This window comes from Sylvia atricapilla, chromosome 11 (genome assembly GCF_009819655.1).
Source record: "Sylvia atricapilla isolate bSylAtr1 chromosome 11, bSylAtr1.pri, whole genome shotgun sequence".
In the NCBI taxonomy this organism is placed as follows: domain Eukaryota; kingdom Metazoa; phylum Chordata; class Aves; order Passeriformes; family Sylviidae; genus Sylvia; species Sylvia atricapilla.
In genome coordinates this window covers 9,108,532-9,128,540 of record NC_089150.1, presented here as the reverse complement: position 1 = coordinate 9,128,540, position 20,009 = coordinate 9,108,532, and the positions used below count along the sequence as shown (strand labels likewise).

Below are 20,009 nucleotides of genomic sequence, written 5' to 3'. Positions count from 1 at the left end.
ACCTCCTGACCAGGAGCTGTTCAGTTTAATTGACATGGGCCTCAGATGCATGAGAGGAGAGGCAGACTGGTCCTTATCCCAGTGTGTGTGGTGTTTGTCCCTGTGCTTGTGAGCACACTCAGCCCATCTTGTCCAGCTGTGGATTTCGCACATCAGGGTTTAGAAGACCCTACACAGCTTTTGCACCTAAACCAAAGCTGTGGCAAAGGAGAGGCCTTTAACTGGGGAGGTTGTGTAGTTTTTCTACTCAAGCTGTGCCTCAGCCCATGTGTGCCCCACAAGATTTTTGTGGCCCAGCAGAGTTCTCTCACATCACGCATTGTCCCGTGGCCTGGCTGCTCATTGCACACTCCAAAAATACCATTTGGCTCAATTTGAATGGAAAGGGAAATGGATACACATCTGTGCTATTCCCCTTGGATCATCTTTGAACAGGTTTCAGGTCTGTGAGTTCACTGGAGATGTGTCAAAGAGGGAAAAGAGCATTGATCTAAACCTGTTCTGAGCTCCCAAGGAAGTGCAGTTATGGCTGCTGGATGTGGGACTGGAAAAGGGCTGTGATGCATCAACACCTGCTTTTGACTGAATAAAATCAGAAAAAGGACAGCTAAATTCTCTGGATGTATTTCTTATGTACCCTGGTGCCCGACCAGCTGCACATCTGGGCTCCTCTCCTGCAGAGAGGAGGAGGAAGTGGGTTGGTGGGGTGCTGCCTTGAGCCAAGGGACTTTTCATGGCAAAGCTCTTTTTCTGGGAGCTCCTTGCAGAGCTATCTAAATTAGTAAGCAATCTCCCCCTGTGCTCCTGTGCCTTCGAGATTAACAAAAAGCCTTTGTGTTGCCCCTGTAGCTCCCTGAAGGTTACTTTTTGAGGGCGGTTGATTGCTGGGTGAGATTTAGCTGGAGTGGCTCCTGCAGACAAGGAGTTGCGTCATTCACCAGCTGCCCTGTGTGTCTTAGGAAATAGCTTCATATCCTAGGAGAATGGGGAGCTCATTCCAGCATCACCCATTGCATCTCCTGTACCCTGTATGGCCCCATGTTGCTGGGAATGCTGCAGGGGTTTGCAGGGGGTGGTTCTTTGGAGGTATCACCCCAGAGGAGTGACCCCAGGGTGTCCCTGAGTCAGCAGCTGGCAGAAGACCCAGGCAGTTCTGGCATGGCTCTGGGATAGCTCTGGAACAGCTCTGGTACAGCTCTCTGACATGTGTGGCACAGAGGGCTCATCCTTTGGGACTTGTGCTCCGCTGTGATGGGGCAATAACACAGTTTTCTCATTCAATGTGCATGTAAAGAGAAAATAATGCTGTACTGAATGTGCACCTGGTGTGTCACCGGTGGGTGGCTGTATGGTTATTAATGACAACTGGGAACAGGAGAATGGTTCTGGAGGAGCTCAGAGCTGGGTTCTTGTTACCAGGGCTGTTCCTTAGTTGGACTTTTAGCTGCTGAGTTACTGTGTTAGTGATATTGGCTGCTGGCTGTCATCCTTTTAGTCAATTGCTATAGCACCAGGAGCTTTCTTGTATAGACATGTCTCCTGTGTATTAAAAACCCCAGATGTGTCAAAACAGTTCCCAACACCAGCACTGGCTCTCCCTGGGTGTGTAATGCCACCCACTCACTCGAGTGCAGTGACAGTGAGATAAATCTGCGTGCCCTCTGAGGAGCCTGGGTGCAGCTGGCAGTGACAGAGCAGACAGCTCTGCCTGGATCTTTATTAAATCTCCACTCTCAGCACGGGGTTGGGATGGCAGCATCACTGCCAGTCTTATCAGGCGCCCAGTCTGCAGGCAAAACTTTACTCTGCTGAAAACACTTGGGGCTGGACTTGAAGGCACACAGCGTTTCACCTTCTGCTGCAGGGAGGTCCTGGAGGCTGGTTAAACATTTGCTCTGCTGAGTTAATGCTTGATGTGGGCTGAGGTGCTGCTTGTGGTGGTAGAGACTGGCTGTGCAGCCCAGCCTTCCCTCCCACCCTGTGGCAGTGGCTCCCAGCACAAACTCTGCTATCCCAGTACAGCCTCAGAAGTCATGCTGGCTGCACTGTGGTAGTGACCTTGGTGGTGGCAAAGCCAAAGGCAGGGGATGTGTAGGCTGGTCAGACCATGCTGGGTCCCTGGTACCATGTCACCTCTTGGCACAGGTTGGTTGATAACACACTCCTGCTAATCTCCACTTGAGCCATAAGTGTATTTGCAGAGCAGGACAGCTTCTCCTTGCACCTCTCCAGCTCACCAGGGCAGTTAATGATTGTCCAGGTGATGGAGACTTTTGCCTGCTCCCTATGAGACGAAACAAGTTATGGCACTGTCCCCAGCCAGCTGAGGGACAGGTATTATAGGAGTCAGAGGGCTTAATTTGTCCCAGTGAGGGCTCAGATGGGGAGTTTGTGTTGCAGTAAATGGGCAGAAAAGGCCTCCTCTTTCCCAAACCCTTCTATTTCCATGTGAATGCCACTTCTGTGACTGCAGTGTGACTGCATCTTGCCATGAGTAAGAAGTAGTAATAAAATCTAGTATCAGATAGTAACACTGTGCCTCTCTGCAGCTGAGGAGGACAGTCCTGGAGACATTGCTGATGGGAGGAGGTGAGACTTCCACCCTGCAGGCAAGCTCCTCCTGCCTGGGATCCCCATCCTGCTTTGACCATGTCAGTGAGGACACCACTGCTTCAGCTGGAATTAGCCTGGTGATTAAGTGGGTTAAATCCCACAAAGCAACACAAAGTATAAATAGTAAGTCGTTCCATGCTTTACGTGCACTGTTCTGTGTTACTACCAAACATCCTTGGCATCACTATGTCCTGGCAGGACTGTTCCTGGCCTTGACTGGGGTGCACAGCAAAGAATTCTTGCAGCAAATGTCTGAAGGCAGTATCACAGGCATGGGCTGCTTTGAACCACCAGCTCTAACCACTATCCTTCTCCTTGGCTCCCCACTGGGGGAGTGCAGTGCTCCTACTGGAGCTTAAAGCCAGCCACTTTGTATGAACCATTAATGAGTGTTGTTTGTCCCGCGAGTGGGCGCTGTAATGTTTACTTGAAGCACAACTGACAGGAATTTTGGACTCTGTCTGTGCTCTTATGGAAGCAGGGAGAAGAGCCGTCAGCGCGGTCAGAGTGTGAGCCGTGGGAAGGGTGATGAGAATGGCCTCAGGCAGGTTCAGATCAATACTGGGGCCATTAAGGTGGAGTATCAGAGCATCTGTATTGCACTGTAGTCAAAGTCTGAGCTAATGAATTAGGCAAGAAATGGCTGCAATCAGACCAGGGTGACAAAGAGGTATAAAAGTGGGCAAAATGCCACTCTGATGTGACGCTCCCACAGGTCTGGTTTGGGAGGGAGACACCATTGGCAGGATTAGACATTGCTCAACCTTTTTAGGAGTAGTTAGACTCAGAGAAAGGTACTTTGTCCCTAAGGTGCTATGGCAGCTCCTGACATCAGTGTTCAATGAATGACCACATCCATTGATTAAAACAGTCTTATTGCTGAACCCAGAGGCTCTGAAAGGTGTTGTCATCACCTGGAACAAGGTTCATAGATGGCTGGAAGATTGAAGCCAGCGTTTTTGTACGTGATGAAGCCACAAAACATATGATTTAGAGGTTAATTAAACTGTTCTCTACCCTTACTTTTGATTAGCCCCCAATAGATTTTGCTGTTCTTAGTGCTCTCTATGAAAACATCTCGTATATTCCCCTGGACTCTGAAATGCTAACTGAGCTGTTGCCCAAATCTCCTGTGTTATTGCTGAATTTTGGTCTATCTGTGCTCATTTGCAGCAGCTGGGACTGATCCAGAGATATCAATGAAATCATCCACTGGAAGGAACTTTGGAGGATTAGTAAGACTTTTTCCCATCTGTGATGTCAATGCACAAAAATCTGTTAGCTCCATTGTTTTGCTGCAAAGTCCTGCCATGTGAGGTGTTGAGGCTTATTTGATTCAGCAAGCTGGGGCACATGTTTGCTGTGATGACATGATGTTCCTGGTGAGGAGAAACACAGAGAAAATCACAGCACAACCCAGTGCCTCATACTCCTGCTTATTCCCTGAAGGCATTGGCCAAAGGAAGCGCTGCAGTTTGGATGAATTTCCAAAATTTCTTGAAGGCTAGGAACGGCAGTATAACACCCAGCTGCCTCTGGAGCTTGCAGATTGGGCTCTGCCTTCCTGGTGGTGGTCACGATGAAGCTGCTCTCGGGATTGTTGTGAGAAACTGCATGATCCTGTCTCTTGCAGAGGCAGAGCAGTGCCGGTTTGGGAGGGTTACTCCTTGGCAGGGAGCTTGACTGTGCACATTCTTGTGCTCCCAGCTCACTATGGGACCTTGCTGTATTGGCAGGTTTTGCAGTCGGGACTGGCAGGCACCCAGGAGTCAGTGTCCAGGCACATCCCAGCATTCCTGGGCCAGCAGCTATAAAACCTGCTGCCACGGTGCTGCCTTTGTCATGGGGAGGTGTCTTGGAGCCACCACAGCATCCAGTGAGTGCCTCAGCCCAGCCCCACTGCTCCCTGTTCTTCTCCAGGGTGCCTGTGCCCAGCTCTCCATGCACACCTGCCCACAGGGAGCTGGGCTTGCAAACAAAGCTGAGCTTGTGTTACTCCTGGTCCCTGGCCACAGCCATAGCTGATTTCACTATCATATTGCAAAGGACTCTAAGAAATATCAAGTTATTGGTGTAAGATTTCATTACTGATCTTTTGACCTCTACAAGTCTGCAGCCTTTCTTGGATTGAAGTGAGCTGAGGGCAGATGCCTGTGGTCACTCTCACGAGAGAAGCCAGCAGCCTCAAGGATATTTCGACCACAGGAATTTGTAAATTTAGGCTTAAAGAAGGCATCAGGCTCTCGGTCTGCCTATGGGGTCAGGCTGATGCTCCTCAGCTCCTGTGCCAGCCTCTGGGAGCACCAGCCAGGTGGCCACTTTGCTGCCTAGTCGAGTAGAAAATTGTAAATGCTTCAAATAGTGCTTGGTGTTATTTTATTCATAAAGAACACACAATTTGACACAGATGAGTGCTGTGCTGACCCCTGCCTGTCTTTTTCACCAATGTCATTCTCCCTCTCAAATCCCTGTGGCCCCAGAAGGCAAGCACAGCCCTCCCGTGGTGTGAAAGCTGGGAAATCAAGTCCCATTTCACTGACTGTCAAACAAAAAAGACAAAAACCCCAAGTAAAGCAGGGAGGCAGTGGCATGGGGATGGAGGCTTGCTGGAGCTGCCAGCCCTGGGGCAGGGAGCCCCACAGAACTTCCCACCACGGCTGAGCAAACCCTGCTCCCGGCGCACGGCTGGGGAGGAGGAATGCGACACACCAGACCTCAGCAGGAATTTTCCTGCAGATTAATGAGAGCAATCAGTGGCAGGGCTCAGCCCCACAGCAGCCGGTGCACGAGGCTTATTTGTCAGCATCCAAGCTGACTGTGAAGCCTGACATCCCGCTGAGAAGGGCACGAAGAGGCTCTTGGCACAAGGCAGGGCAGTGCACACACCGATGGACCCGCTGTTCTGCCTTGGTCCCTAAGGAAATCCTCGCTTGCAGTTCAGTGCTTTTTAATCTGGTCCCTTGCTAAGTGCAGAGCACACACCACCTCTGCATAGCGGGGCAAAGCCAAACTGCAGCCCTGTTCACTGTTGGAAACACCTGTATCGCCCATCTCAATGTTATCAGCAGCAATTGAGTTGTTGCTACAATGGATAAACCATTTTTTTACCTGTCTCAGGAGCTTATTCTTGCCCTGTGCTGGAGATGTGATATCACTTCTGATATGAAAGACTGCTCCACTATTTTTGGGGATGCTGCTGATTGCACAGGAAGAACATCAGTCACTGGCACAAAAGGGCCCCAACAGCTTTGAAATGAATTGTTGTCATGCTGCAGAGAGACCATTAAGACACTCTAAAGTGCCTTGAAGAATGTTGTTTTGTGAAAAGTGAGGCTTATGCCACATGATTAATAGGGACAGTGTTTATTTCTGGCACAGTGTCATGCTGTCCTAGAGCTGCCAGGCTGCAGTGGCATCATCATTCCATTCCACAACTAGGGACCATATGTTAGGGGCTAAGGATAGGGCTGCCATCTGAAATTTGCTCTTATGACACCATCTTGTTGGGCTCTTTACCTGCCCAGGGTCACTTGAATTGGTCCTTATCTTGGAAAAATGGAGTTTGTGAAAAGCAAGGGCAGAAATGCCCCACCAGCCCCAGGCACTGCTGGTAGCAAAGGGGGTGCTGTGATCCCTGTGGGCAGCATGTGCCAGCTGGGTCCTGCGTGGAGAACACCCCAAAGGAAAGGGCCAAAAGGGAGGAAGTTTGGCTGTTGTCTGGGATGAGATGCCACCTGCCAGGCTGCAAATACCACCATGGGCTGCAGATGGAGGGGGCAGTGAAGGGAGACATGAAGCATCCCTGTTAATGCAGTGCTCAGGAGGAGGCAGCAGATGCCACTTAAGCCCCCCTCAGGAGCAGAGTGAACCAGCGAAGCCTTTAATTACTTTAATCCATTTTTATTTGAGGACTGCTGAGCCATCCCAGAGGCAGCAGCTGCAGCATTTCCCATGCATTGTTGTTCTTGGTCTCTCCATGAGCACATTGTGTACCTCCCTTCAGTCTGAGCCCTCTCCATGACTCCCTTGCAACCTCAGTGCTGCAGGCAGCATTAGCCAGTGGTGGATAACTTCTGCCCATGCCCTGGAGGGGCTGGCAGCACACTCCTCTGTGTCCTGCCCTGCACCCTCACCCATGGATCAAACCCTTGTGCCATTTGTCATGCATGAAGGCAGAGTTTCAGCCTGGGCTAGCTGTGTCCAAGCTAGTTCCCTGTCTCACTGAGCCCATTTGAGCTCTCTCAGGACCAGAATGTCAGCCTGTTGGGAGGAGTGGGTTATGTTAGGTGTTGGAGTTGGTTTACTGGTGCTGTCTAAGTGCTTGGGATGGAGAAGTAAGAAATAAAGCTGTAATCTCATTCTAGGAGCTAGAGCTTCTGAGGGCTGGGATCACTCACTATAAAAGCTACAAAAGCCCAGAGCAGTGAGTCTACTTAGAGTCCTCATGTGTCACCACCTGTGGGACCTTAAAGGATTGAAGAAGACGAAGAAAAGAAGCAGGATAAAGTCACTTTAGAAGGCTTCTGTGGAGGTTTTGGGACTAGCCTGGCCCTGCTCTCCCACTCTGGACTATGCTGTGTCAGACAAATGAGAGGACTTAGAGGTGTTTTCTGTCTCATGATGCAGAACTGTTATTTTCTGGGTGTGTGTAATTTTTGCCCAGAAATGGTCTTTTTATCACTAATGTCCCCACTCCTGAGGGACTTTGGGACTTTACTAGTGTACCTCTGTAGCTCTCATCCATGCCCCTCTAAGCAAGGCTTGTTGCAGGCAGCACATGCAAACCCTTTTCCCCAAGAAGCACAATGCTCAAGGACTGGAACATGGTGGTTTCCATCTGGTTTTTGGATTTGCTCCCGGGGCCAGTGCTACCAAACAGCCATGGGCGTTCTGTGACTGTTGGTGGGACTTGTTCTGCTCAGGGGCCCTGGCACCTGCAGCCCCTCTTGCTGACAGTGGAGCAGCTCTGGAGCCCTGGCTGATAAGGGGGGACAGCCAGGGCTCAGTGTCAGAGCAGGCAGGGTCCCTTTGCTGCCCAGGCACAGGGATGCTTCCAAAGAGCTGGCAGGGACACTGGCTACCGACTTTATGAAATTCTTGTCAGGGAGAGCCAGGAAAATCCCACTGTGCCTGCTGCTCTGTGGAGCGTGATGAAGCAGAGGTGTCCCAGCTCACTGCCTTGGAGTAATATTTTCTCCCACATGAGAGGGGCTGCTGGACCATGGGTCTTCCTTGGGGTGTCACAAGGTTCTGGCTGTTTCAGACCTCTTTCTGTGACACAGGTTAAACACTTCTCTGGCCAAACCATGGGGGTCCCTCACTACTGGGGCAAGTCATGCTTGCGGGGAAATCCCACCATCAGAAATGCTCCCAGAAATGCTTGTCCTGTCCTGCTCAGATGGAGGAGTGTTAAAGGATCTTCACAAAGCCCTGTTTTCAGCATGGGCAGCCAGGTACTGTGGTTTGCCTGAACAAGCAGAGCCTCTCTCCCTGGCACTGGCACGCTGCCTCTTGTTGTTCTAAACCAGCCACAGAGCAAAGCTCCCCGCTCAGCAGCAGGGCTAATCCAGGCTCATCTGACATTAGTGTAAACTGACACTCTTGGGAATTTGGGGACAGAGAACTTTCCCTGGGGAAACAGCCACTGTGCAAACTTTGCCTTGAGAAAATGTGGAGAAAAGAAGTGGAGAGGTGCAGGTGCCTGGGAATAATCTCCTCCACTGCCAGAGGGTCTGGAGCATCTGCCCTGGCATCCTGGGGATCTGTTGTTGGTGAGGCTGTGCTTGCAGATTATTTGAAGGGTGTTTGCTGAGGTTAGAGGGATGTCAGCCACACCAGTGGGGCTGAAGCCCTGCAGAGCAGAGAAATCAGCAGGGAATCATCACCAGCTCATCAGAGAATTAGCATCAGCTCTGCAGCATCCACAGACCAGCCTGTGGCAAAGTCCTTGCCTTTCCTTCAAGAGAAGGGCACCCCAGCAAAAGTCCGTGTCTTGCTGGAGCCCTGCTGTTGGCTCAGGCCCACAGAACACTGGTGATATGAGAACAGGTTTTTGGGACTAGATGCAGCCTTTTAAAGTAAAAATGTCCTTGGAGCCACGCTGGCAGCCTTTCTGCTCCCTTTTGTTGTGGAGCTGTGGATTGCCTTGCACTCCACAATCCACTACTGTAATCTCCTTGGAGTGCTGTTCTGGACTAAGCTTAAAAGAGGTGCAGCTGAGACTGCTAATGCAGGCTGTGCTGGCCCGGGGTGCTGAGCCCTGCTCTGTGCTCCCTGTGGGTCCTCTTTGGGCTGTTGCTGATAGATGGGTTCGGGGCTGGCAGGTGTCTGTGCCCTGAGCTGTGCCTCAGGTCCCTGAGCCCTGGTTCTGCAAGGGCTGGGGGAGAGGGCAGCTTTCCTGCCTGTCACCCGGATCCATCCTGCTCTTCAGGAGAGCTGGATCCTGCTGTTCACACCCACCCTGGCGAGGCGGCAGAAAGAATTGTCCTGTTTTCATCTCCCATCAGCATCAGCCTAAGGGTAAAGCACCGACCCAGGAGCTGCCAGTCAGACATCCCTGCTTGGTGCCAGCTGGGCAGTGGCACAGGCTTTTGTCAACCCAGGCAACATTTGGGAGGCTGAAATGGGAGTGACATCTCTGACCTTTTGGTACCCATGAAAGTAAAACTGTCTCAGCTTTTAGGAGCTGCCAGGAGAGCCTGAGCTCCCAGCAGCGTTTCAAAGCCAGGCCATTCAGTGCTGGGTGATGGTGGGATCGTGGTGTTTCAGGGAGAGGGAACAGTGGGGAAAGCTGTCCAAAAGCAGTCTGGTCTAGTGGTCAGGAGGCTGGCATGGGCTGCTTTGTATGCAGGAGGGCTTAACCGGGTGGCGCTGAGCCAAGCCTGACCTAACCAGCTTATTTCCCTGCTTCCAGTAATGCCTCTACAAATGCGCTGGGGCCTGAAGGTCAGGGCCACGTGAGCAGGGGCCTGGGGATTAGCTGTGGGCAGAGCATGGCTCCTGCTGGGTGTGTTGTAGCCCTGAGCCACAGAAACAACCACAGCTCCCGTGTGTGCTGGAGCCAGCATGGTGTTGGTACCTGGGATGGGTGCTGGAGCAGCACCTCATGTGCCCAGCACTTGTCAGAAGTCCAGAAAAACAGATAAACTTTTACTAGTCCCACATCAGCTCTGATTTTCCCTCTGGGTATTGGTCACACTGGCCAGTGGTTTGCTTTTTTACATGTTTGCCCTGCAAGAGTGTCTAGCTCTGGTTTTGGAAGAAAGTCCAACAAGTTTGCAGAACTCTGAAAGGCACTTGGTGCCCACACCTCTGAAGGCCACAGTCATGCTCAGCCGAGCATGAGGGTCCCTGCAGGGGCAAAGGGCCACTGCTGTCCCCATTCCAGTGGAAGTTATTGACCTAGTATGGTGCACAAGTGTGTTTCTCTTAGAGCTGAGGAAGCCTTATTCTAGACAGGGCATTGCAACTGAGCGGGGCTGATGCATTTCCAGGCACTGATGTTATTAGCCATGGAAGCAAAATGGCATCCAACAATGTCCTCAGCACAACCGTCTCTAGCCACCCCTGCAGGGCTCTGACTCCATAAAACTGTTTCTGTTTGGAGCTGTTTGACCACTCTCCCCAGGGGATTTGGAGGAGAGGGACACTTGTTGGTGCTGTGGGACCTGGCCCAGCTCCTCCCTGTCCTGGGAGGGAGCTGGCATCAGTTCTCAGGCCAAGAAATATACTCAGGGCTTGCTCTGCACTGCACCTACAGGAGACATCCCAAAGGCTGCTGGACGCATTCAGAACAAATCTGACATTTCTCCCCAGAGAACCAAACTTTGTCTGTCCTAATGCAATTGCTTGCAATGCTCTGATCCCCTCCTTGCCGTCCCGAAAGCCCCGGCAGGGCCCGAAGCTGAGCCCATCAGATGGAATGACTTAATCCGGCCCTGATGAGTGGCACCCACACCCAGGAGCGGGTCCCTTCCCTCTAATCCCCGGCTGCCATCAGCCGCCTTAGCACGCTCGGGGCACAGCGGGCCCCACGTGAGCCGAGGGCTCCTTCTCCATCGCAGCCCACCGCCGCAGCCCGGGGCAAACCCGCCCCGTTACCTTTTTGCCGTGAGACGCGCCCATGGTGGGATGCGCTGGCCGCGCTCCGCTCTCCGGGACCGGCCGGCTCTCCGCGCTCACGGCCCCGTCACTGCAGCCGGCCCTGCTGCTCCCGGCCCCTCCGCGGCTGCTCTGGGGAGACGTGCGTGAAATCCAGCCCGTCTGTGGCGGGCTCGGGTGGGAAAGCTTGCTTTTCCTCCCTTCTTCCAGCACGTGGAGAACTCATTTTCTTCATGCACCTAACGGCTGGCTCGCACCCAGGCTCTGCCCGGGCACAAAGGCAGCTTTCATGCTGTGGATGCCCGGTTTCTAAGCCGGGATCCGTATTTTGAGAGGCTGTGGAAGATTACAGTAATTGCACTTGACAGGGCAAGATGTCACAGGATGCGGATTCGCCCAGCTGCGGCCCGGCACCCGCAGGTCCTTGCCTGTGGCATCTTTCCTAGATACTCCTTCGGTGCTTCGCCCAAATGACCCCCCCAAAATAAAGAAAGACTTATCCCTCTGCTGCCCGTCTGCATCCTGGCTCTTGGCTCCTGCTGCAGCTCTGGATTTTGCAAACTTTGCCGCCACAAAGAGCCCAAGGCTGCCTGTTTGCTGCTGCAGCGTTGGTGAGCCCAGGTGAGCCCAGGTCACCTGAAGCTGCATCCTGGGAGTCCGGGAGGGTCAGGCTGGTGTTTGCTGAAGACTCTGGGGATGTGGCACAGTGCAAACCAGCACGGGTAGGTGCCTGTCCCTGCAATAATACAGCTTTCAAAATGCCATGGCACTGCAAAAAATCTCATTTGGAGATTGCAGTGTGTGCCTGCACACACTGTCCTTTTTATATCCCTTTAAAGAAATTAGCAAGTTCAATTTGACTCATGGATCCATATTTATTCCCTGCCTCTCAGTGTCTGGATATTAAAAAAACCTCTGATTTATTTATCAGGACAGTGACTTTGGCAGGAATGGCTCTTCAAAACACTGGCTGCTACTGAAGGTCCCTGCACAGGAGTTGCACTTTTAGCTCTCCCTATTTCTGGAAAATAGTGATGTACCATAGAAACTAATCTGTGATGGATTCAGAGCTAGTTTTAACTGCCTGTAGTGTGCTGAAACATAAATTTCCTTTATTTTGGCTTTAAACCAGATTTCTAATGTGCACTGTGAAGGGGTAGGAAGAGTTTCCTGTGGCTGAATGGGGCTGGTTGTTTTTGGGGCTGTAGTTGATGCTGTGCTCTGGTTTACCCTGTGGAGCCACCTTTACAGCTCTTGGGCTGTTTTCAGTTTGGTTTATGAGTGAATCTAGATCCTTTGAGGGGCTTAAAATAGTTGGCATATTTATGCTGGCAGCTTGGCAGGGCTGTTGTGTCTGCTGGTTGTGTTATTTCTCGCTGCTGCCACGGGTAGGGATGATTCAGCGCTTGGGATTAACCTCTGTTGTTGCAGCAGATTTAGGGATCGATTTATGGCAGAGGTTTCCCTCAGTGCCATCAGGTGTGTGCTAAGAGCGTGGGAGGATAAGCTGGGATAATATACTACACCTCTTTGGGGATTCCTCTGGGATAGCTGTTTTGGGGTTTTATTTCAGTTCTGCCTTTGGAAGTTCTTACAGGGTTACACAGTTTATGTGAGGATTTTTCCTTGTTTAGGGAATTGACCGGGGGTGTTGAGTTTTGGATGTAGGGTTTCATCCTTCAGGTGGCCAGCACAGGTCAGGCTGTGTCCTTTCCTGGCCTTATCCTGTCTGTGCTTCTCAATTCTGCTCCCCCTAAGTGCCCTGAGGACTTGGATAACCCTGTGAACTGCCTGCTAGGAGCTGGGCAGGGGCTGTTGGAAGCAGAAAAGGCTGTGCAGGACAGTCTATTATCCTGTGCAGCTCCAAATGCTCCAGGAGAAACACTCCATCCTCATGTTCTGCAAACCTCTGGTCTGCTTCAGAGAACGGGGAAAAACCAGACACAATCATCGGAAATTAAAGTCTGTACATGATGCAAATTCATCCCTGTCTCTGATGACAGATAAGCCTGGCCATCACCCGTGCAGCTCATCTGATCCCAGCAGTGCTCAGGGAGGGGTTGGGAACAAACTGTGCTCGGCTGATGCATCTGGACAGGAGCAGGGGGCAGATGCTCCCCAGGACCTGCTCAGTGCTGGGCAGCAGCATAGGGACTGCTCTAGGAGGACTGTGGGGCTTTCCTGCCCCACCTTTGGGCAGGGATCTTTCCTCTCCTCGCGGTGTCTGCTGGCCCCGGGCTGGGCTGCAGCTCCTGGTGTGTGGCTGACCCCAGTGGGTGCCAGCAGGGGTGCGTTGTACCGCTCCAGAGTGATGCTGGCTCCGGTAAAACCGGTAAAAGGCTCCCACCTATTGGTTGTGCTGCACAACTTCAGCTGCCCAAGGAACCTGCACATCCATCATCCATCCTTCCGTCCATCCACCCATCCATCCATCCATCCATCCATCCATCCATCCATCCATCCATCCATCCATCCATCCCTCCCTGGGGGCAAAGCAAGACTGGCACATGTGTGGCATTATCCTGACCTTTGATGGGGGTGTGTCACAGAGGATTTAGCTTGGATTTCACCCACTGTGAGAACTTGATGATAAGAGAATGGATTCAAAAAGTTCTCTGTCATTATCTCTGCTTATCATAATCACTCTTGAACGGCTGAAAACTACAGGCGGGATGGACTGTGAGTAGCCCACCTTGAGGCCCGTAAAAAGAAAGGCAAAACTGGTGCAAAATGTGGAGGGGAAATCGAGGGGCAGAATCCCTGACCTTTGCCTTTCCCCTTCCTCCACCACCATGGCCTGCTGTGAGACACCCTGAGGCCGGGGGCCGACGCTGCCCGCCTGGGGAGCTCCTCCCGATCCTGCAGCCCTGGATTGCAGTGGGAGTGAGCTGGGGAAGCCCTGCGCCGGGTGCCGTGGCTGCAGCACCGCCAGTGGAGCGAGGCTCGGGGGCTGCCGCAGACAAACTGCTCCAGAGATGGGAGATAAGACGCTTCAAACAGTAGAAAAAAACGAAGAGAAAAACCTGCTCTGCTCCCCCCCCACCCTGTCTCAGCAGCAATAAAGGTAGCACAGTGAAGTGATGACCTATCCTATGCTTTTAAAAGTAACCTTAGCATTTTCTAACTTTTCCCTGCTTTTCACTTTATCTTTACCTCTCTTACTATTAAATAAATTTTTTTTTCCACCAGCATTTAATCTAATTTGATTTTTATCTTGTTTTTGGGAATGTTTTGTACCTTTGAACTTCTTTCTGTTTTATACACAGAGACTTAGTTTTGTTTGCTCTTCTGGGTTTGAACTGGTTCCTAACATCCAGGAGTGATACTTTGGTCTGTAAATATTAACCCGCATTGCTGCATGCTATCCCTGTGGACTTCTGACCTTATTGTGGCTGCAGGAAACTGTAGCACATTGGCAAGATCTCCCAGGGGAAACCACCAAAGTCTGAGCACCCCCAGGGATTACTTTACCCTGTGCCATGTGGGGAGGGATCCTTCCTGTGTGCTGGCCTGTGGGATGGGTGATGGTGGTGCTTGACTGGTGACAGAGGACCTGGCATGCTGTGCCTGTGGGTGAAAGTGTTGATTATGCTTGAAAATGGAAGGGAGAAGGTAGTGTTTTATAATTAGAAATCTCATTTAAGAAATTTACAAAACCTCGTACAAAGTTTTAGTTTAAAGGTAGAAAAAATAAAATACCCCAAATTGACCCACGGATGAAGATGGCTTGGCTGCAGCCTGGCCACGTGTCTGCTCGGGCTCTGCAGGCACTTGCACAGCTCTTCTCCAAGCCCTGCACAGTTCCTGCTGTGAAACAGCCAGTTCCCATGAGCAGGCAGCAGCTGCTGGACTCTGTGACCTGGCTGGAGAGGCTGGAGTCCCCACGATGGGGCTGGTGTCCCTGTGTGACTGCTGAGGCTGCCCTCCATGGCAGGCTGGAGTCTGATGCTAGTCCATCTTCCTGGGGGCACAGCCCTCCATCTCCAACAGCTCAGGCCAGCCCTCATATTTATTTGTCTTTTGATCATTTTTAATGTGCTGCAGGAAAAAAGAGAGAGAGAAGATGAATGAGGAGACTGGAACAGTTGCAAGTCTGCAACGTGGCAAAAGTTCTAGCTCGGTTTGGCATGGATGATAATGCCACTGGTCCTTGTCCTCTGCAGACAGGTGGGTGAGATGTAGCTTGGGCGGTGCCATGAAGAGGAGGAGCCTGCAGAGCTCACGGCAGGGAGGGCCATGTACCTTTTCAAAGGGGCTCTTGTTCATCAGCCCTTTTGCTCCCAAGAAGACCCAGTTGTCCCGGAATCTCAGTTTGCCCACGTGGCTGCTGCCCAGCTCCGTGAAGTGTGCCCTTACTTTGTCATTCATCCTGAAAGAGGGTAAGAAGGTGTCAGTGTGATGCCAGGTAGGTGTCCCCTCTTTTACCCTCTCTGTTGGTGGCAGCAGCATGTCCAGCTCCCCCTTTTTTGGCCTCCCTTTTTTGGGGAGCCTGGTGCTACTTCTGTGGGTAACTCACTTTGTGGCAGGATCATCATAGCTTGCTGTCAGCACAAGGGTCCCACGCTTGATCCCTTGGAGGAAGACTTGCAGCTTGGTAATGTCTGGGACAGAAAAGCATTAGGGAGAGAAAAAAGGGATTTAGCAGGTACTTCTGCATGGTAGCTGGAGGAGCCTCCTCTGGGTTGATAGGAAATAATCTGACTGTGCTGGTGCTAGCTAGGATTTGGGGGAATGGTGGGCTCCCAAAATATGCATTCCCCATCCTCTGTTCCCACCTGGGCTCTCCCACAGTGCACAGGACTGATGTCCTCACTTGGTAAACTGCAGGGTGAAAATTCCTCCTAAACTTTGCTTGCTAACTCTAAAATCAGTTGTGTGAATTTACTTCCCAACACAAGAAATGAACCTGCTCGGCCACAGAGCCGCCCTCCCTGCCATCATGACTCTGGCTGTACTGGGGGAATTATTCCTGATCCCGCATCTGTGGGATGCTTGAATCCAATGCCCCATCTAGTGGCACAGGAGCTGACTGCTGCCTTCTTCCAGTGCCTGTCCCACCGAGCATCTCGCTCGTAAACGTGGCTGGAAATCTCATTATATTGGTGGTTCTCCTTAAAACTCCAGAGTTACCGAAAGTAGGTTGCAAACCCAAGGAGGGATTGAGGGGGCCATGTCTCCCTGAGCTCCTTCCTTTGTCCTGCTGTGAAAGGCAGGGGAATCAGCTGCTGCTCAGCCACCACCAGTATTCAAAAACTGAGTTACAGGTTGCAAAGTATCAGGATAAGTGTAACTACCTGATCTCAGGAAGTACCTTTCTCAAGTGCCTTGGTTTATTCAGGTTAGTGAAATCATGTTTTCCAGGTTATTACATGCTTGTAAAAGGAGCAAGAAGCCAATCTTGGATGTGGAAGCATTGTGAGGACTCCAGGCTTGATGGCCTCAAGGAAAGCTGGGTTTTTACCACCCAGGCTGGCAAGTTTGGTCAAAGTCACTTGACTTTGCCATTAAATACATGACAAAGAAGCAGCTGAAGGCAGCAGTGCTGGTGTGAGCCCTGGCTGGGACGCACCAAGGAGCAGAGTGACCGTGCTTACCTCCGGAGTACATGTCAAAGGTGTCGGTTTTCAGGAGCTGTCCAGTTGTTCCTGAAAAGTTAAAATCGAAAACAGAGCACAGTGAGTTTGCACTGGGGTGGCTCTGGGCTTTGCCTGACCATAAGCCTGAGGTTCCTTGAAAAATGCTTTGCTCTTCCCTCAGTGTGCAGTAACTGCTGCGATGGTGACTGTGTTGCTTGGAGGAGTTTGTGGAGCTGATTGTGCACAACCCAGGTGGGTTTGTTCTCTTCTCACTGGCAGTGGTTATGACCATAATTGTGGCTGTGCTCCCCGTGCAACACCAGATGGATGTGCTTTTGGCTCGGCCACAGTGCCTGGGACGGGGTCTCCAGTGGCCTGTGCTTTCCTGGGGAACGGAGTGCCCCTAGGGGTGAAGGGGGCCAGTGCCTGCCCAACTCACCATTCACCAGTGCAATGTTCAGCCCTCTGCCAATGTTGTTTTTCACGCTGCTCATGAGGCTGGAAAGGAAAGCAGAGAGCACCAGTGAGTGCAGGGTTGCCCTGGATATGCTGACACAAGTGAAACTGTGGTGGGGTGAAGTGGCTGTAGGTGCCAAAATAACCAGAAGTGGTAGCAAAGAAATCTATTTAAATTTTTTTAACCACAGATACACTGTGATGGCCATTGATGTGCTTGGCAGAGGCCAAACTTGCCCTCCTGAAGCCAGGTCAGACACGGCTGCCTTGTCCCTGCCGTGTGCTGCTTACACCAAGTCTTCAAAGCAGATCGAGGGTCCCACCACATTTGCAGCACCACTGATGATCTTGAAGGCAAAGTAATTCTGGGGGCAGCTCTTCTGGTTCCCACACTTGTTCCGGGGCAGCTTCTCACCTACGAGGGAGGAGTGGAGCTGAAAGTCATGGCTTTGTCCCCATGGAGGGACACTGGCCGTGTCCCTGAGGGGCTGGGACTGACCCTGGGATGCAGTGGCCCACTAAGGGGGCAACACCTGCACCAACTTCATGTATGAAGGAGGCTTGTCCTGGGGCTGGGCCCAGGTTCTTGTTTGAGGTTTATGGTGCCAAGGCCAGGTGCTGCTCCTGGTGTGACACATGGTGTGTGCTGGGAGCATTCAGAGCTGGTGTCCAAGGCAAGACCCTTGGGACTTGTCTGCCTAGACTTTCCCCATTCTTTGCCAAGGCAGGGACCTGCCAAAGACCCCACTGCTGTTCCCAGTACCAAAATCCCCTGTGTTTGGGAGAGGGGGATTTTTGCCTCAGGGAAGGGGCTCTTGAAGGAGGATCTCACGCTTCCATCATCCCCCTGAACCCTGGCGTGGAGCTGTGTGATGAAGTCGAGAGCAATACTCACTGCTGGGCTTGTTTACGGCACCTGTGGGTATCAAGCAGGAGGATTAGACACTCTGGAGAGCTGCTGGCTCTTCCCCAAGCCAGCAGCAGCTGTTCAGGCACCAGCTCTCTAAAACTGCTTCCCATGGTTGCAGGCATCCCTGGACACACTCACCCCAGTGCAGCTTCCCACCACACCGTCCCCTCCCTGCCCTAGTGGTCAGAGCTGGTGACTAAAGCCTCGGCCAGAGACTGGAGATCCAAGTGGTTGGGGCAACTATATCCAGCTCTGGGGAACCTCTGGCACCCTCCCTCAGGAGCCCTCTGAGCCCGCCGGTCCTCACCGAGCCAGCTCCGCAGGCTGATGGCTCTCCAGCTGCGGTGGAAGTACGTCTGCAGGATGAGCCACGTGCTCAGCAGGGTGATGAGCAGTGCCATGTACCGCATCACAGCTGCAGGGGGGGAGAGGAGCCGGGTGAGAGCAGCAGCTGCAGCACGGGGCAGGCTCCAGATCACCCCTCTGGTTTCTTGGGATTTGATCCGTGTGTCCCAAGGTTACCAGGCACAGGGTGACAGCCCGTGCTTGCATGGTGTGAGAAGGCAGCTAACTATCCCTCACCCTCCAAATGGGTTCTGATCTCTTAATTATCATCTCCAGAGTATGTGGTGATGCTCAGATAGGCATTCCTGCTCTGCTGGGAGGCACTACTCCTGTTTCTCTCTATGTTAAAGTAAATCTGATAATTACTCAGAAAACTATGTAAATCCAAATATTTCTTATGTTCCCTGTGCTGGGAAGGCTGCTATCCCCCAATTAGTCACTAGCTACAGCCGAGCAGCTGCTGATACAACTGTGATTGGCATTTGGCTTTAAAGCAGCGCTCATCAGAGCAAAACGTTCCAGTCCTGCATGGAAAGAGAGCAGAAAAATGTACTTTTATTGCAGCTGAATGGCTCTTATGGAACCAGGAATGTCTCAATAGCCATCTCTTCCCAGTCACAGAAGGTTTCACTGGGAAAAATACAACAGGCTGAAATCCACACAAATCTTGTAAAAACCTGATGCTTATACAAAGGCCATTTCCCATGTCCCTGGCAGGGGAAGGGCAGGGTTGCTGGGCTTGGAAGGCATCATGTAAATGAGAAAGTGGCAGGCATAAAGAACTGTAGAAAAACAGACAGGGAAAAGTAAATATGTGTCCCTCCTTACCCATTACCCGCATGGTGGTGAGCAGAAAGAGCACGGCTGGGAAGGACTGACAGTCACACGTCGCTCTGAGGAAAGAAGGCAACGCCTTAAAGAGGGCCTGTAACCCACCAAAGCCAGGGAGATTCTAGATGAGAAGATAATAGCTATGTTTAGTCATATTTGCAATAGTGAGGATGTCATCAAAGATGTACAAATGCCTATGCAGAATTGCTCGGTCCCGCCCTGATTAAGTCCTGGAGCAGGTGGCACTGACCAAGCTCAGTTCCTTCTGAAGCCTCAGAACCCTCCCCATGTGTGCTGCCCCATGGGCTCCTGACTAAGGCTCTATGCTTGGTCATGGACCAGCCTTTTCTGTTCTGCTGATAGCAAGGAGCTGGACACTTTAAGGAGGAGGACACTTTAAACAGCAGCTGTTCTGCATTTCCTTCTGGGATGATGCAAAATAGATTTTGAATATTAAGAACTGCAAAACGCTGTCTGAGGACAAGCTGAGATCTGGCCGTGCCCAGTCAGGGGAATGTCTGTGAACAAGCTTGTCTTCCTTCAAAATCGAAAGGAGAAGGGCAGAAGGGCAGCACCACTGTGCTGAGGAGAACAGCCACCTTTGTGGACACCTGACTTAAACCCAGAAATATTTCCACCTGGGCCAATCGTGGAGCATCTTCACCCCGGGGACAGGCCGTGGTTGTAATTCGGAGCATGAACTATTTCCTGCCCGGGAGAGTCCACCTGCTGCCCGCTGTCCCACTGCCACCTGACCGATGGCACAGGCACTGCCAACCCCACACACCGGCCTCCCCCAGGGGCTGGCACCACTCCTACCTTTGAAATTCGGGGCTGCAGTCTGTTGAACCTCTGTCCTGGAAACCACGCTGGAGCCCTACGGCGAATTGTCACTTTGTGAGATGGGTGCAGAGAGTTAATGAGCCTAATGTTAACTAAAGCAGCCCTTTAGTAACGTTTGACAGCAAATTTGTAAACGAGCTGTGCTGAGAGTTGCTTTTCCTGTTTGAAGGGTAAATAAGGAGCAGCGGGCTGTAGCAGGGCTGGGCTGAATGTTGATTTCAGGCTGCTGCGTCATGAGGAAGGAGAGAAAAGTTTTCCTCCTGCCCAGCCCTGCTCCGGGTCCCCTCCCAGGGCTCGCTGTGTTACTGACCGTGGCTGTGGAGCAGCCTTGGGCC

General features: G+C 51.8%; 1 protein-coding gene across 1 annotated transcript; it reads right to left on the bottom strand.

Moving 5' to 3' along the window:
- Positions 1 to 13,886: 13,886 nt before the first annotated feature.
- FAM3D (FAM3 metabolism regulating signaling molecule D) lies at positions 13,887 to 19,686 on the bottom strand. Its single transcript, XM_066327071.1, has 10 exons — positions 19,651 to 19,686; positions 18,829 to 18,893; positions 17,963 to 18,070; positions 17,641 to 17,661; positions 17,037 to 17,160; positions 16,729 to 16,787; positions 16,308 to 16,358; positions 15,230 to 15,314; positions 14,956 to 15,082; positions 13,887 to 14,751 (listed from the first exon to the last, which is right to left on the bottom strand). Exons 2-10 carry the CDS (start codon positions 18,839 to 18,841, stop codon positions 14,662 to 14,664), a joined length of 678 nt encoding a protein of 225 aa, XP_066183168.1. The 5' UTR covers positions 18,842 to 18,893; positions 19,651 to 19,686; the 3' UTR covers positions 13,887 to 14,661.
- Between the last annotated feature and the right edge of the window lie 323 nt (positions 19,687 to 20,009).